The following is a 25,384-nucleotide window of genomic DNA, read 5'->3' on the forward strand; positions in this document are numbered from 1 at the left end:
TGTCGAGGGCCTTCTCAAGGGCTGCACAGCCCTCCGGGGTACCAGCCACTCCTCCCAGCTTTGTGTCATCAGTGAGCTTGCTGAGGAGGCATCTGCTCCTTCATCCAAGTCATTGATAAATAAATTGAACAACTAAGTATATTAGTGTTTGTGGAGAAAATGAAAACAACAAACACAAATCAAATCCTATCCTTGCTTGAATCCTTTCAAATTTTCATCTCTTCTAATTGTATACTGCATCTCATCTCTTAGTGCTGCTAATGGGACCAAAAGGGGTCCCTTGTGATATGTACACACATTTAAAATAATATATAATATAGTTTGTGATGATGCAATTAATGCTTTCTGACAAAAAGCCCCAAGACTGCAATGCAGATATACATCTACCTCAATCCCTGTGGGCATGCTAATCCAAGCAGAAGTAAAATTACTAGGTGGGAGGCTTTCTTTGTCTCATCTTTTGATGCCATTGTGCTTGCTTGTTTTCTTAGTTTGCTGGGAAATAACAAAATCAAGTAGTTTCTCTTTGGATATTAAATTTGCTGATAACAATGTCTGTGGATGGCTGAAACTGCACCCAGACACTGCTAATGGGTGATCTGTTGTTGACTATGAAACAATTCTTAGGCATATGTTTTAAAGAGCTTTCAGTTTTTCAGGTCCCCAACCTGGCACTGAACACTTTTAGGGATGAGGCATCCACAACTGCTCTAGGCATCCTGCTGCAGTGCCTCATCATCTTCTAAGAATTTTTTCCTAATATCTAATTTAAGTCTGTCCTCTTTAAAACCATTTCCCCTTGTCCTGTCACTATCTGGTAGTGTAAAAAGTCACTCTCACTCTTCAAAAGCCCACTTTAAATGCTGGAAGGCTGCTATGAGGTATCCCTGGAGCCTTCTCTTACCCAGTCTGAAGAGCCTCAGCTCTCAGCCTTTCATCCCAGGAGTGGTGCTTCAGTCCTTCACTGTCAGTGCAGTAGTGAGTAGAAAAGCAAAGAAATGCCCTTTTCAGCTTGTCTGCTGTACCATTTAGTAGGACAGGAGGAGTTAGAGCAGCTGCTGGCTGTTTCACAATGGTATTATGTTTGCTTCTTGCCTGTGTGTTGACTCTTCCTTCTGTGAATTCACCACCTGGTGCTGACTTGTTTGTAGTTGAAATGTCAGTGCTTATGCTTTTATTAATTTTCTTAAATTCTAGCCTGGTGACTGACGCTAATGACAGGAAATGATTAATGAATGGGACCTTGCCGAGAATGTGTCACATTCTCATGTTTGCATGGAGCTAATGACATGCTGCATTACTGGCTTTCATACATTTTCTGCCATTTTAATTGTTGTTACACTAAAGTTGGGTACTTGGTCTGCAGTTCCAGTTTATAAATTTCAGCTCTGTTAAAATGTTCCAGCAAAACAACTGTCAGCAGCTGCTAATAAGCTAATTGCTTTTAGTAAACTATTTCCTTCGCTACTTAATTATTTTTTAAGTTGTGATAGACTCTTAAAAAAAAAAAAAATCTGTCCTGTCTCTTGTAAAGTTTTTTGAGAACCTTTGGTGGAAGAATTAAGACTGTACTTCATGGAAATGAGGGAAAAGGGAGACTTTTTCAGGCTGCTCAGAGAGGGGAGATGTGATGGGGAATTGATGTTCTCTGAGGCATCTTAGGGCAGACCAAACTGTGGTGTCTGTGCTCTGGCCTCCCTGAAACTGCTCTGAACAGCTACAGTCAGTGACAAATTTTGCTTTACTTCAGGCTTGTAAGATGAGAAATTTTTTTCTATTTAAAAATGCTGGTAGGTTGTGCCAAAGCTCTGAAAAGGATTTGAAATGGCCATAGTTGTACATCACGTTGCTGGAACTCTCAGAATCTGGATTGGGGATTTAGATATCGCAGCTGGATCACAAAATTGTGGCTGCTCCTGCCCAGGGCTTCCCTGTTTGGTGCTGCTTTGCTGCCTTTATCATGAAGCAAGATTGGAAAAACCTGCCAGCAAGGTTTTGAGCCGGCTTGTTTGGCAAGCGTGGGCCACACCTCTGCTTCTCCCAGCTGGAGCACAGCCCAGTCCTGCGCCAAACTTCAGAGGAGCCCTGGCGAGCAGCGCTTCTTCGCAGCGGCGCGGCCGGGCTCGCCTTGCTCTCTGGGTTTCCCTGTCACATCTTCTGCAAGGGCAGCAGGACATTTTCCCCATGTTCCAGGAGGTGCTGCGGGGCCCTTTTCCAGCCAGAGTGCTGCCTTTTCTGGCAGCGCTGCTTTTCCAAAGGAAGGAGAGGAGAGACACTGGGTTCTGTCACTGGCGGGTAAGAGAAATGGTGGTGCTGGCTCTGAGGTGGCGTTCCTTCCTTAACTGATGTGCTCAGGAGTGACTTCCACATGTTGCTGCATGTGTGGAAAACCTGTCCTACACTTCCTCAGGAATTAAAAAGTTTATTGTTATCCACATTTTTCTCTTAAGGATCATGTTAATGGAGATTTCAGGCTTTTATAAATGTAGGGTCTGCCTGAGGAAATCCAGAGCAGATCTGTGTTTCCTTAGGTTTTGGGGAGCAGAATTGAGGTGATGTCAAGTACTTTTTGGGGGGAGAGTCCAGAATACTGCCTTCTCATCAGTAGAGATAAAATCATGCTCATGTGTTTTCTTGCAAAATAACCTTGACTACAGTTGCCTTCTGTTCAGCTTTCTATCTTAACCTACAGGCATTAATGATCTCAAGTAGACAAAGACTAATGATGGCTTTAGCTGCTGTTCATAATGCAGTGCAACCACAACAGAGTGGTTTTCAGGTGTTTGTCCTTTAACTGGAGTGAAATAATTTCATTGTATAAGATGGTCAGGCTAATAACTTCAATTTTGAATTAAGCTAAATGTTTATGAAGGAGCTTTTGACTGGAGATTTGATCTATAAGCTGATCACCCTTGTCATATTCTATCATGCCAGCCCCTCAATATGCAACTTAAAACTGAAGGGACCATTAATTGTCACAAGATAATGTGCTGCTTGTATAGCTTTCTGCACTTTTGATTGCTGTGTGATAGAAATAAACTTGTTCGGTTTTTAATATTATTGTTTAGTACTTAGGAGATCATGTTAGAAGAGGCCCATGTTAGCTTTCATTAACCTATAAACCACTGAATATATTTTCCCTCAGGCACTTGCTATTTAAATAAATTTTAAAAACAACTAAAAAACCCAGAAGAATACTGAACAAAATTTTACTGGCTGTAGGGAGAGATTTTAGTATTGACTAATTGATAGCAATTGAGCAAGGGGTGGGGCAGCAGATCACCCTTTTGGCATTGTAGGTAAATTCAACATGATCAGACCACTTTAATTTTCCAGAGTTTAGCCTTAGATTCACTACTAAAAGCAAATAACAATGAATTGAGAGTGAACCCGGTGTTTGCCACTGCTCTTGTGTTACTGAGCTCCTGGCTAACCATAAATCCTGCCTGCCAGAACACCATGGTTCTTAGGGCTGTGTCTGTGTCTTCTGGGGGAGGGAGGGACAGTGCAAGGGGTGCCCAGGAAAGGCAGGGATTTCCTTTGGGGTTTAAATCAAACTTGTGACACCTAGGCTACAAGGAAGGGAATGATGTGCAGCAGTGTTTCTTTGGGGGCAGGAACAAGATGGGGAGAAACTGCTCCATTGGTAAACTGAACATTTTTTTGAGCTACCTAATTTTCCCAATAGCTGCAAACACAAAATATGCCTTAGCAAATGGAAACATGACTTCTATGATAGCACTTTTGTAATGAATCTGGCAGGCTTATAGTGAGTCCTCTGCATGCACTGAGACCTGCGGGGATGGATCCCAGCACTTACATCCCACTATGTAAAGGCAGGTGTCCTGGACTATATGAAAGTAAAGATCACTGGGTCCTATAGCTGGGGGGACTTATTCTACAATCACTTCCAGCTGTATCAGCATCTTCAGTTTAGACAAAAGATACAGACAGTTGTTTGCAAAGTTAAATATGTGAAAATTCAGCCTTGTACCCTCATTTTAGGACTTAGGACTTAAAGGGGGATTTTCTTTTTTTGCTTCAGTTGCACTTCTGGGCTCTGGAAAAGCAGTGATTCTGAAAAATCATTAAAATGCAAAGCAGCAGTTAGCTGCTTTCGTCAGTCACGTGCATTGGTATGCTGCCATGCAGAGTGCTACAGGCAGAGCTGCCATCAGTATTTGCTGCCCATTTCCCATATGGATTTCTTGCCTGCCTTTTCCCTGATCATTCAGGTAGGCCATATCTGATACTCCCATGCTTCATTACTCTGCAAGCTCACCTGGCAGCATGCTATGACCTTGCTGTGCCTTTGCTAAAAGATAAGTAAAAAAGGCATGTGAGGAGGTTCTGGCATTAACTGATTGCACAGGCACAGTGGCGTTTCTGTTGAGTTGTATGCCCTTAAATTGTGGTCTGGATATGAAAAATGTATCTTCAGGAGTGTAATGACTAGCTGCAAATTGAAGGTGTTAGAGACCTTTGGAAAGGACTTTCTTTTGAGCATGTAAGTACATTTTTGGCAGATGTTGTGCAATAAAAGAAGGATAGGCTTTCTTCATGGTGCTCTGTGCTTGCTCTGATAGTGTCTGATTTCCAGGCAACAGCCATGCTATGTGAATGAAGATTGCTTTCACAGCCATGGGGGTGTGATTATGTAGTTTAATGTCTCAACAAACAGAAGAGTTGCAGAACTTAAGGAAGTTGGTGAGAATAACATACTCAATCTTGAATTTCTGTCTGTAATCTATTCCCCAACTTGATGAAGTGGAAAGGTGGTCAGCCTTAGCCTGAGAAACTAATGTCAGAGATTGAATAAAAGGAAGGTGATTAGGAAAGATCTAAAGATGAAAGAAACTAGCATCTGAAGGGTGGAAGTCATGGTGAAATTTGCTGTGAAGGCATGTCTTGTTCACAGAAACAAATAAAGGAATTAATATCTTCAACATGTGATTTCTGCAAATAAGTGTCTTTAAGATTAGTAACAGTATAACTGAAGTTTATTTACACAGATTTGATTTAGTACCTGCATGTGAGAAATCTTAGGTGACTCATGCAGTTTTTGCTCTTTGCTTGTTGATCAGGATGGATGGTGCTTGCTTAATACAAAAAGGTTCAGTATACTTTGTATGTCAGTTTTATTGTGTTGTTCAAACTCTGTTTTCCAAAAGCTGGCAAGTATCCCCCAGAGATGGAAAATAAGGAAGACTCACAAAGAATGTGACTGCTTAACAAACACAGTATAATTCCATTTATCAGATAAGGAACATTCAAGAAGAGTTTAACAGTTCAGGATTCTGGTTTCTGTGAGATCCCACTCAGCAATATGTAGGCCCTACATTTTTATGTAATATTTCAAGATTCATAGAATTGAAGAATGGTTTGGGTTGGAGGGGATTTTAAAGGTCATCTTGTTCCAACCCCCCTGCCATGGGCAGGGACACCTTCCACTAGACAAGGCTTCTTAAAGCTCCTGCCTGGCCTTGGACACTTCCAGGACAGGAATGGGCATTCACAGCTTCTCTGGGCAACCTCTTCCAGTGCCTCATTTGTTAATCTGCAGTATTTTGTTGTAAGTGAAGATCTTGTTGAATTTAATTGTAAGTGAATACTTAGCATATCTAAAATTAAACTATGGTCTCAAGCCAAGCATGTTAATGTAAAGTAATGACCATTTGTGAAAAGCATTTTGAAAATGCGATTTAAGAATAGGAAAAGTTCTTAGCTGGCCAGGATTGTGTCATAACTGATGAAAATGAGGCAATATCCCATTCTGTTTCTGAGCCTTACACAATTACTTCTGTGCAGTCTCTGTACTAGATCACCTCAAGCTGTTCTCTCTTGTGCCCTGCCCTCCCCCCACTTCTCCTTCATGATGTTCTAGGATCTAGTCAGACTTTTTTCCCCCACTTCACATCCTGGCATTTATATACTAATATTACTTTCCAAAAATAGTCTCCCAGAAGCTTTCAAGAGTAAGGATTACATTTTTATCTGTGCTGGTTAAGTGACATGCATGTTTAGAATGCTGATACCAGTTAACAGTACAGAATGAAAATGAATTTAAGTTTTGTCTTTTCTAACTCAAGCTGCCATGGAGTGTTTTGCCAAGCATTTTGTTTTTTTTTTCTCATTGTAAACAGCATGTGCCTTTATGACTTTAGACCCTGCTGTTAAGATTCTTGCCATGTCTGCTTTTACTCAAGCATTCATGTGCCCTTTGCCAGTACTCTTGAACTAGCTGTCGTGAATGTGTCTGAGCAGCTTTAGCACCAGACTCAGCAAGCATGTACTAACAAAGCAATTAAAAACTGATCTATAATTAGAGGAATCCCTAAATAAGGGACTTACTTTCTGAAATCCATGAGGACACTAAGACATCGCTCTTGCATTGCCAAAAGGGAATTGAGTTTCCTCCTAGGCTCCTTTAGTCATCTTCCAGGACACTGAAAGTGCTGTGTGTGTTTCCAAACTGATTCATTAATAGCTCATTTTGGGCTGGCTAGTTTTGATCCATTTCTGTGGTGTAATACTAGCGTGGTTACAGAACAGGCATTGCAATTGAGCTAAATGCAATTGAGCTTGTTTCTCTCTTTTCAGCGGGAAAAACATCCTTACTACAACCTAACAGTAAAAGTCCTCCGAGCCAGAAACATCAAGGGTACAGATGTGTGTAAGTATTTACTCAAGGCAATATGAAAACATGTTGGTTCCTTGGTGCATACCTCTAGCACAGAGAGCATTGTTAAGGGAGCCTCTTATCTACACATGCTGCATTGTCTTTATGTGTCAACAAAAGCTTCTCATGTAAAGCATTATATATATAGTATAAAGTATATTATCTGTATTTCAAAAGCTTTATGTAAGGCCAATCTGCAGATCAAGCAGCTTCAGTTGCTCTTACTTTGCAGATCAAGATCAAGTCAGTCCTAGTAATGTTTTGCTTCCCTGCTCCTTCACCTGTTCTACTGTGGCCCATTCTGTATCCCTTTCTCTGGATTCAGCCTTCTGGGTATGGCAAGTTTCACCCTTGCTCCTGTGGAACAGTCTTCCTGAAACTGGAAGTAGAAATCTTTAATTCTAGCTTTCAAATGTTTATTTTCTCAGTTGTAGTAGTGCTTTGTATCATGTGTCTGCTATTAATTTTTCATTGCAGACTTTAAAAGAAGTAGGTGGTTGACTGCTTCTAAGATAAACTGCTTTTTATTTGTTCCTGGTTTTGATAGCATGGTATATATTCCCTCCCATTTACACACCTGTGTAAATGTCTCAGGGCTGTTTGGGGCATTTGGATCTTTAAAACTCATTTATATTAAATTACTTCAGATTAAATCAAATAAGATAGTCAGCCTTAAGTTTATATCTGACATCCAGCATTGAACTACTTGGTATGCCAAATAGTTGTTCAGGGAACAGAAAAGCCTCCTGAGAGGCTGAGGGCTAGAATCATGTTGTGAAGAGTTATTTTCTATGGCCTGTCTATTCAGCTGGAGTGAAGAATGGTCTCTGTACCTGCATTGTTGAAGGGGCCCTATATGGAAGAAAGAAGGGCTCTGAGACAGTAATTTGTTTTCAGGGAATGGAAACAGACAGCCCAGCTCCTGGCCTGACTAAACAAGTGGACAGCAATAGTGGAATTGTCTCTGTGGACTTTAAAAGGCTTAGGCTCTTTCAGTGGTGCCCAGGGATAGGGGAAGAGGCATAAGGCCTGGTATCAGCAGTAATCTTTTTTTTAAAGTTGATCTTCTTTGTTTTAAATACGAGCCATTTTTATTAAGAGCTTTATGATTTTGATGAACCAGAAAAAAGAACTATAGGCACCTAAAATTCAATTTGCTTCTTTTTGAAGACATTTACTTCATTAAAGGCTTTTGCTTTAGAAGTCCATTCTTAAATTTGCACCTATGATGCAATGAGATCTAGAAAATGAAGAGCTCATGGGAAAGAGCATGTTTGAATAAAGATTTTCTGGTACTGTCTCTGCTGCAGTATCCAAGGCAGACTGCTATGTGGAACTAAAGCTGCCCACTGCATCTCCCAGTGTCTCCCGAACTCAGGTTGTTGACAACTCTGAGAACCCAGAATGGAATGAAACTTTCCAGTATCGAATCCATAGTGCTGTCAAGGTAAGGACACTGTGTGGAGCAGGTTGGATTACTTTTGTTTTTGTACTGGCTTGCTTTTGATACTTCATTCAAAACCAAGGGTTCTTTTTTACCCTCAAAACTTGTGTTGCTTGTAAGGTGTCAGTTGTCTTCAGTGGTACAAAAAAGCTGTATCAAAACTGCTGTGGTTAACTGCTCTCTCAAGCAGTGAGTTGCAGATAGAATTTTCCATAAACATTCACATGGTGCATCTCAGGAAAGGGAAGTTTTGGCACTACCTGGTGGAATTCAAGGAATTTCTTTGATAAGCAAGATTCTATTTGATGTTTGCTTCTTCTTTCACAGGAACTAAATTTCTACTCGCTACCACATAGTTCATTCAGTCAAGTTTTGCTTGCTCATCTACTATCTGTAGTAGATGAATACCTATACAGTATTTAACAAAGTCTTCAGATTGTCAGCATTCATTCTCAAAGCAGACACTGATGGTAGGGGGAAGGAAACTTTAAAAGATCAGTTTTAGTGGGGCACTATTGCTTTGAATAACATCCCAGACTTTGGAATGAGATGTCTATTAACAAGAAGCCATTCCCCTCATTAGAGTACCTTTCCACAATTGTTGGTGACAAATGTGGAATGGTAGTTGATGTGACTGGTAAGAAAATTGAAAGTTAAACTTTAGAGTGTGAGATCTTTTTCTTCGCCTCCAAGCTCATGAGACTTCAGCCTGGTTACTGCTGGAGACTGCCAGCAAAATGCTAAGTTCAATCTTGTCTCCTTGGGAAGTAGTCGCTGCAAGGCTGTTATTTGGGTGCATATAGTGTATCTGTTTCAGTTTCTCTTGAATTTAGCATCTCTGAGACAGTGCTGAGCGGGAAGTGATTGGTCTCTATAACATCCTGGGCAAATCTGTGCCTGGAGCTGGTGGAGAGTACTGCCACAGGAGTTCAGCTGGGGCCACCCTCTAGGTGGGAAGTTGTGAAAAATGCTTTAGCTGAATGGTGTCAACTAGAAGAATTTTTTGCTTAACTATGCTGTAAGCCATGTTGAAAATACTGAATTTTACTTAGGACTGGGGAAGGGTATTGATAATGCACAAAGTGTCCAATGTATGCAGCTACCCAGGTTTGTCAGTGTTTCTGCCTCTTCATCTTAGGCTGTTTGTTTCTTTCTGCTTTTAGAACATTCTCCAGCTGACCCTCTATGATAAGGATGTCCTTGTCAGTGATGAGCTCACCTCTGTTGTCTTCGACGTGGGGGGCGTGAGGCCGGGCCAGCCCCTGCAGCACACCTTCAGGCTGGACCCCGAGGTGAGGCTCTGGCTGCAGCTCATCCCTGCACAGACCTGGCAGTGCCTGCTGCCTGATTATCTGTGTGGGAGAAGCCAGAAGGGAAAAATGAATCAGCTTTTGATCAAATGGATCAAAAAAGAATCATCACACCATATGCGTGGTGATGACAGCACATACGGCTTTACTGTTAACTGAGATGTTTGCAAGTTCTCTAGTAATTTTATTTCTGTGTTTTCCAGTCTTTGGGATGCTTCAGCTAAATAAAATTTGGGATTACTGCTGTCTTTCAGGAATGTTAAAACATCTTTAAACAGAATTAGTTTCTCATGAGACTTAGAGGAATATAAACTGATTTTAAAATGAAAGGCATTTGCAGTCAGTGATCATTTTAGGGACTGCCTTATTTATTTTGTAATCATCTGTTTGCAAAAGAAAAAGTTTATTGCTGCAAAGGTTACCTCTATATCTAGTAAGTCAAAAGCCTAAGATGTACTTATTTTCCATGGATTATGTTCAATACATTTAACCTCTGCTTAATGTAGATGGTATCGGTGATCAGCTGCTCTCAAGCCCTGTTCACCTGTTCATGAACTTAGAAGACAGCCTGTTTTATGTGGGTAAAAGCCACATCAGCAGGCTGATCTATTTTGTAATGCCACAAACACATTGCTACAATAGGTCTGGATTAAAGGTGAGCTAATGATGTGTTTTCTTGAGAAATTTGGCTCAGTGCTGTTGGTGTGGTCAGAAGCAGACTAATTGGTGTGCAGTTCACGGGGAGGTGTTGGGCAGTGCCACATCATTTATGATCATGGAAAGGGACTTAGTAATACCATTGCTCCCACTAGCTCTAGCCATTTGCTGAATGCTTAAGTCATCTTTATCTGTAATTAAGAGACTTTCAACTTCAGCAAATAAAATTACCCAAAACAGGTTCCAGTTTGTTACTTTAAAAACTGTGTTAGGTCTGGTATCAAATATTTGCTGTATGTTATGGGAGGAGAAAAACTGGCTGGAACAAAGTCTGTAGAGGACAAAGACAGCAAGAAGCTAAGAGTGCAAGCTGCTGAAATAACAAATGGGAAGAAGCCCAAAGCCTCATGTAGAAGCTGTTTGCAGAGATGATGTTGCAGTGGTTCTTGAACCAGAGGAGGTGTTTTTTCTCTCATTAGCAGAGTAATGGGTCTGAGAGCCAACTCTCAGTCTGTGCACTTGTGTCTTAAAATCTAGATGTGTCTGGCCATATAGGACATGTCCAGCAGAAGAGGAGTATTTGAAGGCTACAGGCTACATTTAACCATTTCAAAATTTTATTGTAGCTTTTATAAAAGGAAAAAAAAACAGTTATTTTAACAGGAAGTTACTGTCACTATGTAGCAGGAGAAAAGCTTAATCTCTTGGGAAATGTCTCTTAACTATATATTCAGGATCAAGGGTCACCAATATCCAATTTTCATTTTCAAAGGCTAATGAAGAGCTGGATGTAGAGTTTTTCTTGGAGAAATGGTGAGTCTTACCTGAAGAGCTGATTGCACTTGTGCTCTGCAGATATGTTGTCAGTTGCTTTTTCTGTGTGGAGGTAGTCGTGCTCATAAAAAGTATAATACTTTATAGTTATCTATGGTGATTGAGTTGATTCACTAATGGCTAACTAAAATTATCCTTTATACTCCAGTCACCAAAATTTTTGGAGTAAAAAAGAAGTAAAATTTTGCTGGACTTCATGGGATGTAAGAGGACACTTTCTGAATTAGTTATTTGGGAGTGGAAATTTTTCAGTTAACCTTGAAAAATACACAAATGTATACTTTATCTATCTAGTTGTCTATATCTAAGTTCAGCTTTTCTCTAGGTTATCAAAATAAATGAGATAGGGAGATTCTATAGTGGATGCTTATATTTGCAGACAATTTTTTTTTAATCTTTCCAAGCCCCCATTATTTATGAAGGGAAATATACTTGCTGTTTCCCTGAATCTCCCACACTGAGGATCTTTTCATCCCACTGCTTATTCAGCTAATTAATTTGTCAAGTAGGATGAAGCAAAATTAAAACCAGTTGCCATTTGCAATAAACCTCTTGCTTTCACAGCTCAGTTGCCCCTACAGAAGTATTGACCAACGGAGTCCTTGTGGTGAGTACATGGAAGCCAGAATCATGTGTGTTGTGACTTACTGCTGAAGATAATTTTTAAATAGAAAGAGGAGAAGGTTTTTTGAGTATTGCAAGTCCTACTTCCAAATAGCTCCTATTGTCACCAAGATCTGCCTGTCTCTTTTTCAATTTGTTGATTTAAAAAAACTTCCTCAATTTTTAAACTTGATGCTGACTTACAGAAAGCTGCAGTTTTTTGTTTTGGGGTGTTTGTTTGTTTGCTTTTTCCCTGTAAGGTTGCCATAAAATTTTTTAAAAATATCTTTAGTAGGCAAGTGAGTCTTGAAGATTGTACTGTGTTTTCTAGACTAGATGATGTCCAGGAAGAGTCCCTCTTCTTGTCTTAACTCATTTCTAAGCTTTTATCAATGTCATTTTAAGTAGGGGATCACTCCCTGGTTTTTTTTTTGGGTTAATCAATCTAAGGAAATCAGAGTGCTATACAGTAAATGTAAGTGTTACTGCCTCTTTGCTGTCTTGAAAAAAAAGGGACTGGAGTAATGGATTTTTGTAAGGAGAGGAATCCTTATGTAGAGTTTTGACTTTTTTCCCCCTGAAAAATTGGCGGCAGTTAACAGCACAGTTCTGGAAACTATTTCATGGGAAGGAACCTTTTGTGTTCGGATTTCCCTTAGCAAGTCAGTCTTTTTTCAAGCAGTGGGCTAGTTTTTTATCTTTTAGGGCAATTGTGTCCAAATCAATCTCTCATCTACTCTCCTAGAGGGTAAGCTGATGGCTGAATGGTGTGAGAGACTAAATTTCATGAGGACACAGACAAGCTGGGACAGAAATTTATAAAGTGCTTGCTTGGATCTGAATAGGTTCTGAATAGGTACTCGTACATATATTTAAAAAAGGTAAAACAACCAAGAAAAACTCCAGGTGTTCATAATTTGTAAATGTGAAGTACTGGTTGTAAAAAAACCCAGTTCTTGAAACAGAAAGGATGGTTTTTATTTTGAAACAAAAACTAAGAATCGTGTCCTACTGAAACAAAATTTGGTCTTTATTTGAAATAACTAAACAATGCCTAATTTTTTTTTTTTTTGACAGTTTGCAACTGTAAACCTACAACTAATATAGTAGGTGAATTAAACTTCAACAAAGAAGTGAACTAAAAATTGTGTCACCAGAGCTGGTTTCTTTTTTTCACAGGTTCATCCTTGCTTGTGTCTGCAAGGCACTGTCAACAAAGAGGAAAATGCAAAAGAGAAACAGCAAGGTAGGGCTGCCTGGAGCATTTAAGTCAGGACTGCTCTTCCACATGTTTGAGAGAGAGGGGAGACTTGATTCTATGTCTATACAGTGCATTTTAATTTACTGACTACAAAATTGACTTTACTTTAAAGGTTTGCTTTTATTTTCAATAATCTGTAAGATTGGGTGTTTTCTACTGGGTACCACACAATAGAGTTTTTGCTTGTTTTCATAGTCTCAGCTACATTTAATATGTACTTGATTTTCAACAAATTGCCCCTGTGGTCTAAACTTCTTTTTCTAATGCACAGGATGCTGTGAGGTCAAGGTGTCTGTCCCAGGCGCATATCAAAAGCAGTTATCTATTCCTTGGACACCAGACAATGAGAAGAATTATGGAACCTCATTTGTCTTTCATGTGGATAAAGAAATGTGTCCAGAACTGCAAGTGGAGTTGCAGCAAACCATATCTGTCCTACAGGTAAGCATCCATGCTGATTCCACTAAGCTTACAGAGACAAGTTTTTCTCTATTGTTTTTTACACACTGGTTTGGTTTTTTGGTGTTTTTTTTTTTTTTGTTTTTGTTTTTTGTTTTGTTTTGCTTTTTTTTTTTAATGTCAGATTGTGCATTGGCTCTTTGACATTGTGTAAGGAGCTGAAATTACCTTAAGAGACTCTACGTTCCCCAAAGATTTAACATCTGTTCAAACTCAGGGATTAAGAAAATGTTACTCTGCACATGCTTGCTACATGTAGACATCTTTACTTTCACCTTTTGAGATACTCTATAGGAACTCTTTTCTATTAGAAACTTATAGATCAGTTGCAGAGGTTTATTATAGCTTTTGTGTGTCTTTTACTTTGCAGTTTCTCCAGGTAGTGACTGAACACTCCTTCTCCAAAAATGAGAGTAAAGAAACTCTTTATTCTATGATATTTTTTTTATCCTAACAAGCAATTGGGTAGCATGATTGCAAATGGTGATCTTGACTACTGTATAGGCAGCTGTGGAGAAGAGGACCCAAGGAGGGATATGGAAGAACAGCTTTGCCAGGGGGTTTGTTAGGCAGCAAATATGAGCTGAAGAGAGAGACCTGGGCTTGAGTGGTCAAAAAAACCCCGAGCCAGGCAAGCAAAAACACTGCAGAGGTCAACTGTGGAGATTGTCCCAGGTGGTAAACTTCTGCTAAACAACTCTGGTAGCTAGCAGAACATACTCCTTCAACAAGTGGCATGGACCACAAAAGTCTCCCGTCTGACCTTTTCTCTCTTATCAGATATGGGAGAGTGCCAGGACCGTTGTAGTGCTGCTTGCCCTGTGCCTAAATGCAAGTTATTTGCCCCGTTAGAAGTGAGCTTAGAGGGACATTGGTCTCAGGACAGCAGTTATTGCTCAGAAGACACCTGAGAAGTCTGTGCATGGTTCCTGGCCTGACTTCAGCTCTTGGTGTGAGCAGGAGACAGCCCAGTTTTCTCTAGGTGTGGTCTCCTCCTGAGGGCTGAGCCTGTGGTTGGTGTGTGGGCTCCAGCCCACCTGGAGGCTCTGTAGGCTTGTGTGACCCTCTGATATGAGGGGTTTTTAATATGCCTCTTTGCATTTAGGAATCTGCACACAGCTTTATATTAAGAGATCTTGCCATTTGCTACATGGCAGGAAACCCAAATATTTCCTGGCAAACTTTAATTTGCTCTGCTTTTAAAGTTTTTTTTTTAAATTACATACTTCCTTATTTCTTATTTTGTGGTATTTTTGATGAATGTATAATGCTGCTGCCTTTTTTGGTGTCTTTTCCAAATCTTGCTTGGAAGATGGAATGCAAGTTTGTTAGTGAGTTTTCTGACACATGCCAGAACAAAACTATTTGTGGGGAAAATTTTGTACTTGGAGATTTTTTAATTGTGGCAGACAGGTATATTAAAAAAAACCCCAATAACAATAAAAAAAACACCCCTAAAACTAAACCAAACAACAACAAAGAAACTGAGTGAAAGAAATATCCCTGCAAAGACCTGCCAAGCAGAAAACAGAATGCCCTTGAAAAGCCTTGGACATTTGGAAAATATTTAGCTGTAGTGATATTAAGAATTGTTTGCTGTTTCAATGTATGAAAGTCATATTTTTTTCAACTTTTTTCTATGAATCTCAACTAAGATTTTTTTTTAATTAGGATGGTGTGAACCCTGATATTGAAAATCATACTACAGTTCTGGGACTGGGGACTGTACCAGTTAATTCCCTTCCTGTTGGAGAAAAAGTTGATAAAATCATTTCTCTGGGAGAGGTAATATCAATATTTTGCTCTTGCTTTAATGTGCATGAGATAACCTTTCCCTCCATTGCCTCTAGGTGTTTGGAAAGTTAGGCAACATGTGATTCTCGGGAGTGCTGTTTTCTTGGATGTCTAGAATGAAGCAATGAGATTACTCAGTGAAATTCTTTCTACTGTGTTTTCATGGTTGAATCTTGCAAAATTAAGTATAAAGTTCATCACTTTCTGAAGAGAAAAGTCTTTTTAGGGTATAAAAGAAAAGAATCAGAGGAGGGAAAAAGCAAGACACTTGTAGAAGAAAATACATAACTTCTATTTTGAAGTTCCACCTGTGTAATTGCTGACAACTTCAAGTTGTGTTCTCTCTTTTCACAGGGAAAAAGTTTGGATATGAGTTTGAAAACTGAAGAGAGGTGAGTGGGAACCCCACTTGAAAATCAGGAAGGGCCTTTACTCTCATAGTGAAGGAACTGAGTGACTCTCCTTGCTGTTCTGGGGAGCTCTGTTCACTCCATTGATCTCTTGGGATAGATTAAAGAAAAACATATTTGATAATTTTTTTGATAATTTTCTGAAGGCTTTGACTTTTCTTTGCAGATATTATCTATTGGACTGGTGTCAATCCTGCTGACATATGTACAAATTTTGTGTTCCTAATACTTAAGTGTAAAATAAGTGTTGATATACATATTACATAGTTTTGTCAGGCACAGGTATCCCAGAGTATGTGCAATGATGTACTGAGAAATAGGAAAGGATATATATGTGTAAAGAGCTTGACTTGTAAAATAGGTGAAGGGTGCAAGAAAGGAGTAAAAAGGGAAAAAAATCAGAAAACCAAGAAGTTGGCTTGTAAGTTGATAGGATCATTTGGTATCCAGTTATCAACTGAAGATCCTGCTCCTGTTTTACAACGTTATAACAAGGTCATTGGTATTCAAGTTACCTCCTCCTGCCTCTTAAATTCAGAATCTTCTGTTTTAAAATCCCTCTTCCCCTCACTTCCTGCTCATGTTGATACAATAATGTCAGTTCCTCCTCTTACAATCTTCTTCACCTACAAAGAACCATTTCTTCCTTTGTGAAATTCTGAAGCTTAATATGAATACTGTTTGACAGAAGCTTTGAATTTAAACATTAAAGGAGAAATACAATATGGAAATTTAAATTTTTAATTCCAAAAGCTGTTGTACAAAATAGATGATGTATACACTAAAATTTCACCTGATCCAGTTCAGATCTGCACCTAGATTGTGTGTTCACAAAAATTACATTTTCATACTGATTACAAATCCTCCAAAATTTCAAGGTTTTTTTTTCTTCTATTTCAGCACTTGGGATCTTGATATACGTCTGGGTTTTGAGCTCTGTAAAGAAGAGAGAGAATTTTTGGACAAAAGGAAGAAAGTAGTTTCTGAGGCATTGAGGAAGACTCTTGACTTAAAAGAATCCCCTCCAAAAGATGAGGTATTGAGCACAGTCCTGTAGTGAGATTGGTAAAATTCTTTAGGCTTGGTTGATAATTAGGCAATATAGGAATCCTTGCTTGTAACCAGCAAGAAACATTCATTGGTGTGAGACAGTTCTCTGGTACATTTCAGTTCTGAAGTCTAAATGATTTTATATTTCTTAAATTTTGTGGGGGGGTGTGTGTTTTGGAACACAAATGTTGAAATTTCAGAATGTATGTACTTTACTGGAACTCATATCTTGGGCTTTGGGCTTGGAATTGTGATGGGAAATTTTGAGTCAGAATGTTTAAAATGAAACTCAAACCACAGGAATAGATTCTTAATTGCTTATTTGAGGAAACTTACATCTACATATCCTGATACCTTGCTCAGTGGTATTTGGCTGCTGTTACAAGACTAATTGCCTCTTACCTGTATATTGCATGAAAGTAAATGTGTGATAATATACATAACAATTTCAATAAGTGACTGTTCCTAAGACAACCATACTATGCTTTAGAGTAAGCAATGTAGTTCAATTACAAAATAGAGAAAGAAGTTCAGTTTGAAATCAAACCCAAAATTACTTGTAATGTAGATAGAAATAAAGGTTTATATCTCTATTTTATATCTCTATTTGAGTTTATATCTCTATGTTTTATGTTCTATTTGTTGTTCAAATGAGACTGAAATGGGGTTAGTTCTGTTATTTATTGGCCATCAAAAGCCTGTGGTTGTGAGTCCTGAGTTTGCTGTCTGCAGGTTCCAGTCATGGCAGTGCTGGGCTCTGGAGGTGGGATGAGAGCGCTGACGTCGTTCTATGGCAGCCTGGCTGGGCTGCAGCAGCTGGGCCTTCTGGATGCTGCAATGTACCTCTGTGGCGTTTCTGGCTCCACTTGGTAAGCTGCATGCAGGTTTGATTCAGAAACTTGGAGGTGAAATGGTAGTGTTGATGCAAAATAAGGCCAAAATTACATTTGTGCTGTCTGTAGGCAGACAGCAAGTCAAGTATTTTACCAGTTTTTAGCTGTGAGTTCTGCTGGGGATCCTGAACAGTCTAAGAGATCCAGTATCATGTTCAACCCATGCAGCTACTGGCTAAAATGATTAATCTGCTGCTTGTGCAAGTCTGACAGTTGAATATTAGAATGTTTTATATGAATAAAACTGCTGTGTAGTAACTCAGAGCACTGATTTAAAACCTTCCTCATTCCCCGACTCTTGCAAAGAAGATAACTGAGGTGGTGCAAATCACTGGAAACATGTCCATGGAGGCCACTACGTCATCACCTTCCAAAATGGCATAGAGGCTGAAGAGATGCATAGCACTGTCTTGCCCTTTGGTGGACTGGAGCAATGTACTTAAATATTAGACATGGCTAGAATGTTTCACTCACTCAGTTCTTGGGAGTTTATGATGAAGTCATCCCTTGTTTTTGTAAAATTATTTCATAGAAGAGTTGTGCAACCTGACAGCGTAATCCTTCCTTCCAAGGATTTACTTGTGTGTGTGTTGAAAGTTAAAATCAAGTTCCTACTTTTCCTGCCTCTTTTGATTCAGAGAGACTTCCAAACAAATGTAGGCATCTGTTTGTACAGATTGTCAATGGTTCAAACTAGCTTCTCCTTTGATCAGACCTGTCTTCTGGTAAAGGCCAAGGCCTCTATTGCTGCACACTGCACCCTTGCCATCAGCCTGCATATCATGGTTGTTTTGTTTGGAGTTAATGTATGTTTATGGGCTGGTTCATGGGTGCTAGCATAGGATGCTTGGAACATCTCTGGAAGGCAGGTTAGCCATCAGAGCAAAGATGTCCTATAGGTGTCAGGGTTTTTAGCACAATTCAGAGTTCAGAGATCTTTGTGGATTCTTCACTAGCTAAAAATATTGTTTACACAAAGGTCTTTATTGCTGATGACGTTAATAAAAGCATTTTCAGGTGTTTATCAACACTGTATCGAGACCCTGACTGGTCACAGAAAGACCTTAAAGATGCAATCAGAAGAGCTCAGGACACTGTGTCCAGCAGCAAAGCAGGGGCATTTTCCCCAGAACGACTGAAATACTATTTCCAGGAGCTGAATGCAATGGAGGTCACTGGACGGAAGGCTTCCTTTACAGATCTGTGGGGTCTTATTGTGGAATATTTCCTACAACAAGAGGTAAAAGAATTAATGTTTGGATGTGTACTGCTGTTTGTCTTTCTAGTAGGAACTCTACTGACCCATGTGTTTAGAGTTAAGAAACCAATTACTCTCCACCTTTGTATAGGCAGTGCTGTGGAATAAACAGAGTATCTTCTTTAGTAAAGAATTTTTAATTCATATGGATCAGTGTTACAGAAAAATGCTGTGTTTATTTGGAATGACTGTTATTAAAAGAATAGCTTTTGAACTGGGGGGGTTAAGCCTGACAGAATGATGTTGGTTTTGCAGAATGGAGTTATTGTGCAGTATTTTCTATGTAATTGAGATTGAAAATCAGAGGGATAGTTAGCTTATTATTAACCTTAGGCATTCTAAATTTACAGCTGTAGAAATATTTTGGACAAATCTAGCCATATAACCTGAACAGTGGAGAGAAAAAGGGACTTTGAGTTAGTAGTGTTGTTAATCAGAAATGCCAAGCAACAGCTACCAGTTATCAACCTATGGGTACAGAATTTACCTGACTTAAATGGGCTCCTCCTTCCTTGCTTGTGACCAGGAAGATCCATCAAAGCTGTCTGATCAGCAAGAAGCAGTGAAATGGGCCCAGAACCCTTATCCTATCTATGCAGCTGTCAATGTGAGACCCAATATGAGCAGTGGTGACTTTGCAGGTATGAACATGGAAATTTATTTTTGTTTGCTAAAGTCCATAAATGTATTTCATCTCTCTAGCTTGGGTAGTGAGCAGCTGATAATAGGAAATATGGCTCAAGAAGCAGTTGGTAAGAGGCAATAGGAGACTGATTGACAAAGTATTATCATATTGATAGCAAAGGTCTTCATCATGGCCCAGATGGAAAAATGAGATTGAGAACTGTTTGCCATGCCACAAGTTTTGCTAGAAACTGCCTGAAATTTTCAGGAGCTGAGAAGATTCCTGTAAGCCATGTGTCTCTGTCTGAATCAAAGAATTAGAGGCCTTGTTGATAAAGAAACCACTTTCTTTTTTAGTCTCAGATAAAACATTTGTATAGGATTCATGTAAAATGATGGATTGGCCACCTTGTAATATGCATCATCAAAATTTTATGTTTTAGTGCCTGATTTTATGTTTTACTCTTTGTAAAAATACAAAGAGCAATCCTTCATTGAAACTTTAATTATGATGCAACAAGTGGGAATGGATGAGTGAGACAGAAACACAAATGCTTGTATTCATCTGTGTAACATGAGGAGACTTGTTTGTTTTATTCTGAGGAGTGTGTGTGTATGGCAGTGAATTCAATTTGATCCAATCTGCCAGAGCTCAAGAAGGATTTGGATAATGCTTGTAGATGCATGCTGTGTTTTGTCAGGTTCATCTGTGCAGGCCCGAGAGTTGGACTGGATGTCCCTTCTTTTTCAACTCTTTGTGGAAATTTTTCAAGCATGAGGGGGGCACTTTGATAAGAAAACAATGAAGTCTGATACAGTGGGTCAATCAGGTTTTCAAGCCAGTACTGTAGTAGTTCCTGGGAGATGGTTCATAGTGCAAAGAAAAGCTGAGAAAAATAATGTGGCTTCCATTTCGGATGGAAAAGGGAGCCATCAAAATGGTTTAAATTAAAAGTAAAATAGGCAGGTTATTGCCATAGTAACAAAGTCAAGATGGAGCAAGATGGAATGAAAGCCTTCACAAGGGTTTTTGTTAATCATATATACATAGAAGCTAGAGACGAGGGGCAGAGCAATCCATAGTGATTGTGAAAAATGAAAAATGAGCGGAGAGTCCCTCCTATCTCCTCTGTGTGAGCAGATATCAGATAAATATTTTCACTCATGTGTACTCCGAGATGAGTAAATATCCTGTTGTGCTGCTCTTAGAATGGTGTGAGTTCACTCCCTATGAAGTTGGATTTCGCAAATATGGAGCTTTTGTTCGAACAGAGAATTTTGACAGCGAGTTCTTCATGGGACGGCTTGTCCAGAAACATCCAGAGCCCAGGATTTGCTTTCTACAAGGTATGATCTTACTGTAATGATCAAATGATAATATAAGGAGATGGAAAGGAACTTCACTGCTTTAGGGACTTGTGAACTGAAGTCCATGCATTTTTTCCCTTTCAAAGAACTTGAAGTGAAACATGTAGGTTTTTCTCCAGAGCTTTAGGTTCGTAGCTGGTTCAAAGGGTTACAGTCTGATGTCCTGAGTCTGCAAGATGACTCTATTATAGCTGCCTGTCAAAAATGTTTACTGTCACTCTTCCTGTTCTCTTACTGTCTTTTCCATGCTTTTCTCTTGAAAAATTTTCAGCATCATATTGTAACATCATAATTTGTCACATGATTAGCAACACCAAGGTTTTAACTCCAACTGTTAGAATAGTGGGGATCAAGTGACAGCCCTCTCCCATGAAAAATGTCAGGTGAATTATAGACCTTTTGGTTCAGTGAAAAACCTTTTGAGTGTTAAATTCTTCTGCATTTCTCCTGCAGGAATGTGGGGCAGTGCCTTTGCTGCAAGCTTGGACGATATCTGCCTGAAAGTGGTTGGTATAGGACTGAACTTTCTAGATTCTTTCAAAGATGTTATCAAAGTTGTAGGTAAGAACATACATAAAAATAGTTGTATTTTTCAAAGGATTGCTGATTTTGTAGTGATCACAAATAATATGATGCAAAAGTGTGCTGTATGTAGTTTTCAAGATTAGCACAAAGGGTGGATTGGGACAGATCTCTTTTATTGTGTGTTATTCCCTTTGATCACTCTTATAATGAAGAGAAATTGTTTCTTTAGTACACTTCCTCTTCTTTTAAAAAGAATTTGTATCTGACTTTGACTATAAATATGGGCTAGTTCTAGGAGCTCTCTTAAACACATATTAAAGTGTGGGCATCATAATCCTGAGAAGAGGAAGAATAGAAGCTGGATTACTATGCAGGAGATGGAAAAAAAGGCTTTCAGTTCCACCATGGTCTGCTTTTTGTAGTTTTGGATAAGCTGGATGTATGCTTATTCATTGATGTCCATTTGTTCCTAACAGTGAAAACTCTTTTAGAGGCTGGGGCTTGTTCATGTTCATGTGTTATGGCCTTATAGTAACTAGTGGAAGAAGAAATTTTTTTTCCTCTTCCTTTCCAGCCCTGGTTCCCCCCAGCACACCCCATCCTTTTTGTTTTGTGTAGTTATAAATGCTACTGTGTGTGTTTGACCGATGTCTTATATGACAGCAGTGATTATCACTTGGTAACAAGGGTTTCTTTGTGTGGATTTGAAATTAATATGGGAAGTACTTTGAGTAATGCTTTTGCCGTTAAACAGGGCTAGTAAATCACCTCCCTTTGGAATATGCATATCATTTAAGTTTTATTACAATACCCTTATTAGAGGACAAATTCAGCCTTAGGAAATCTGGTTGAATATAGTAGGAAAAGGTCTGATTGAAATGTTGGAGCTGGCATTTTGTGTGTTCTGCAGATGAGAAGACTTCTGCAGATGACTGCCGAAGATTCCATTTCCGAGACCCAGCACAGCTGAAGACTCGTTTGGTTATACCTGGGGGCCCGATGTTACAAATTGTTCAGGATTTCTTCAAATCCCGTGTCACATGTGGAGAAACCTTCAATTTCATGAAGGGATTGTATCTTCATAAAGATTATGTTAACATCAAGAAATTTGTGACTTGGAGAGGTAAAGGAGTTTGTGTCTCTGACTATCACGAAGTATTATCTATAACTATTAACTATCACTATATAATATCCCAATGTCACAGAACATTAGTGAGCCTGACTTTGCTCTACTGAAGTCAGGGAATTATATCCCTTCTTACACCATACCAAAAATTTTGATCCACTATATATGTTCTTTCATATAAGGCAAGCTGCCTCATCAGACTTTATAGGTCTGTCTCATATGAAAGTGCATGTTGGAATGTCTTTTTTCTTCTTACTACACTAGCATGAGCTTTTTTTATTTCTTCATGTGTAATGAATCAATATAATTAGTTGTGTTTCTTGGGGTGTCTTACAGATACTCACCTGGATGCATTTCCCAACCAGCTGACTCCCATGGCAGAGAGCTTGTATTTAGTGGATGGTGGCTTTTCCATCAACTCTCCTTTTCCTTTGGTACTTCAGCCAGAGAGGGATGTGGATGTTATCTTGTCATTCAATTTTTCCTGGGAAGCTCCATTTGAGGTGAGAGATGTAGCTGAGCAATATTACATGAACAGAAAAGCACAGAATCATATTCAGTGGCAGCAGATTTGTTGAAGCTGAATATAAAAACTAATGGACCAATGAATGAAAATAAATCCCTATGTCTTTCATGGGATCATAGAATGGTTTGGGTTGGAAGGGACATTAAGGATCATCTCATTTCAACCCTCCTGCATTGGGCAGGGACACCTTCCACTGGACAAGCTTGCCTAAAGTCCTATGCACCCTGGCCTTGAACACTTCCAGGGATGTGGAGTCCACAGCTTCTCTGGGCAACCTGTACCGGTGTCTCACCACCTTCACAGTGAAGGATTTCTTCCTAATATCTAATCTAAACCTACTCTCCTTCATATTAGGGCTGTTTCCCCTTGCCCTATTGCTACCTTCCTTTGTGAAAAGTCACTCTCCAGCTCCTGTGAGCTTCCTTTAGTACTGGAAGGTGTTGAAAGATCTCCTCAGTGCCTTCTCTTCTCCAGCTGAACAGCCTCACCTCTCTTGGCCTGTCTTCCTATGAAAAGACATTTCAGACATTATTTTGCTATGCTTTTTGCTGTGAAGGTCATGAGAAAATAGAAAGTTGACAACTGTAAGAAGATTCAAAAGTTTTCAGAAGCCTAAACAGATTAAGTAAAATAAGACTGTTTGGCACATAAGATCGCTGTTACTTAGATATGTGCTTCTAAGAAAAAAAGTGTCTATTGGTGATTTTCTTCATGCAAACAAGTTATTTTCTGTACATACAAGTGTTCATTATTAAGTGCAGAAAAGTGAAGGTGAATAGATTTAGAGTAGGAAAGCATAAAAAAGTTTTAGCAGCAATCTGTTGATATTTTTTGCAGTTCTGCTCTTCATTCTTCTGTATTACCAGCTAGAGAAATTGTTTCTGCTGATTTGAAGCTGAGCTTCTGTCACTTCATTTCTTTTTTCTTTTTTTAATGAAAGTCTCTTACCCTTTGAGGATTGTAGTTAGATGATTTTAGAAGTGTTGCTAGTGTTCTATTGCAATTATTTTTTCCTCTGATAACAGGTTTTAGAGCTGACTCAGAAGTACTGTGAGGAGCATGAAATTCCTTTTCCAAAAATTGAGTTTAGTGAGGAAGATGAAAAGAAGCCAAAAGAGTGTTACATGTTTGTGGATGATAATAATCCAAAGGCTCCAATTGTACTCCATTTCCCACTGGTGAATGACACCTTTCAGAAATACAAAGCTCCAGGTAAACAAGCTCCATCTTAAAGCACTCTTCTAACAATTCTTTTAAGTGTGCTGATGGGGAAAATTCAGTGAAGTCAATGTTCCTTTTTCATTCTTTGTAGTATTACTCTGTAATTGTTAAATTGTTATTTACATTTAAGGCAGAATCAGTTTCCACTAGTGGGCAGGATGAGAGTACAGGCTCAGAACACCCCTCCCCCCACAAAAATGTTTGCAGTAAACTACTTTGATGTTCATCTTTTAAGACTGGTATTTAAATGTAAGGGGCAAGGTACTCCTAGGGCCAGTTGAACTTGAGGTTTGTCTTTCATTTTAGTGTAGAGCAGCACTTCCAGGGAGAATTGAGCTTTATATTCTTATTTTGAGCATAATAATCAAAGATGAATGTAACAATTTATCATAATGGAAATGTATTTTAGTATTGTATTTTGGAGCCAAGTGGAAATAGAAAGGGAATACTTTGCCACTTCAGCTTTCAAATATTTTGGAATGAGCTGCTATCTCTGAGGAGGAGCTTTGGGATGAAAGTTAAGTTTCAACATAATTATCTTTGATATCCTCACAGCACAATTCAACTAAAATGTGTCTATCTCAGCAGAGGATTTTTTGTGATTTTTTTTTTTTTTGCTGCAGGAGTTGAACGTGAGTCAGAAGAAGAGAAATCCTTTGGTGACTTTATCATTGAGTCAAAAGATTCCCCTTACCGTACACTAAACTTCACCTTTGAGCCATATGATTTCAGCAGGTTGGTGGAAGTGAATCGCTACAATGTTCTGAACAACAAAGACACTCTCCTCAAAACCCTAAACTTGGCTCTGCAAAGGAGGAAGCTGAAGAAAGTCATCAATAAGTCAAATACATGAGCAGTTTCCAAGGCTGAGGATACAGAGAGGTTGCAGTGAGCAAAGCCATGAGGTTCAAGAGAGAATACTGGCAGTGAACAGCTGGAAACTCTCTTCCTGGGGAGGGAGTAGTGCACCTGACACTGAAAACTCATTCCAGGTTATGTGCTCTGAAAACTCAAGGGATGTACACTACAACATGGATGTTGCTTCCTTGTGTGGGGAAGAGTGAAGAATTACCTAGCTCAGTATCTCAAATCACAGTGGCAGATTCCAGATGATTTGAGAGGTCTGTCCAAACCATTCAAGCATCTGGAGAATAATCTTCCAGACTCTACTGAGTGATGCACCTCTTTTTGTCAAAGGTGTGTTGGTGTTTGAGGAAACAGACTCTTTCTGTACTTGTATCTCTTGCTTTAGAACCTCCCTTCAGGAACTTTTACAATTTACATAATCTTAAGAAGAACTCCACAGACAAAAAATCTCTCACTAAGAGGGGAAATGACTCAT

General features: G+C 39.2%; 1 protein-coding gene across 1 annotated transcript; it reads left to right on the plus strand.

Annotated features, from left to right (window-relative positions):
- Positions 1 to 2,184: 2,184 nt before the first annotated feature.
- PLA2G4F (phospholipase A2 group IVF) lies at positions 2,185 to 24,923 on the plus strand. Its single transcript, XM_077783770.1, has 20 exons — positions 2,185 to 2,295; positions 6,601 to 6,673; positions 7,990 to 8,126; positions 9,287 to 9,415; positions 10,863 to 10,903; positions 11,489 to 11,531; positions 12,707 to 12,773; positions 13,060 to 13,229; positions 14,919 to 15,032; positions 15,396 to 15,433; positions 16,352 to 16,487; positions 17,234 to 17,370; positions 18,412 to 18,634; positions 19,179 to 19,293; positions 20,486 to 20,623; positions 21,098 to 21,205; positions 22,098 to 22,292; positions 22,632 to 22,798; positions 23,847 to 24,033; positions 24,666 to 24,923. The coding sequence occupies exons 1-20, from the start codon at positions 2,185 to 2,187 to the stop codon at positions 24,893 to 24,895; spliced, it is 2,559 nt and encodes an 852-aa protein (XP_077639896.1). The 3' UTR covers positions 24,896 to 24,923.
- The last annotated feature ends 461 nt before the right edge of the window (positions 24,924 to 25,384 follow it).

This window comes from Lonchura striata, chromosome 6 (genome assembly GCF_046129695.1).
Source record: "Lonchura striata isolate bLonStr1 chromosome 6, bLonStr1.mat, whole genome shotgun sequence".
NCBI classification, from domain to species: domain Eukaryota; kingdom Metazoa; phylum Chordata; class Aves; order Passeriformes; family Estrildidae; genus Lonchura; species Lonchura striata.

Bases quoted from the DNA above. Each gene is read 5' to 3' on its own strand.
- PLA2G4F (XM_077783770.1), top strand. From the start codon at position 2,185: ATGTTCCAGGAGGTGCTGCGGGGCCCTTTTCCAGCCAGAGTGCTGCCT. The intron at 15,033-15,395 runs GTAATATCAATA...CTCTTTTCACAG, and splicing joins AAATCATTTCTCTGGGAGAG to GGAAAAAGTTTGGATATGAG. The intron at 22,799-23,846 runs GTGAGAGATGTA...CTCTGATAACAG, and splicing joins CCTGGGAAGCTCCATTTGAG to GTTTTAGAGCTGACTCAGAA.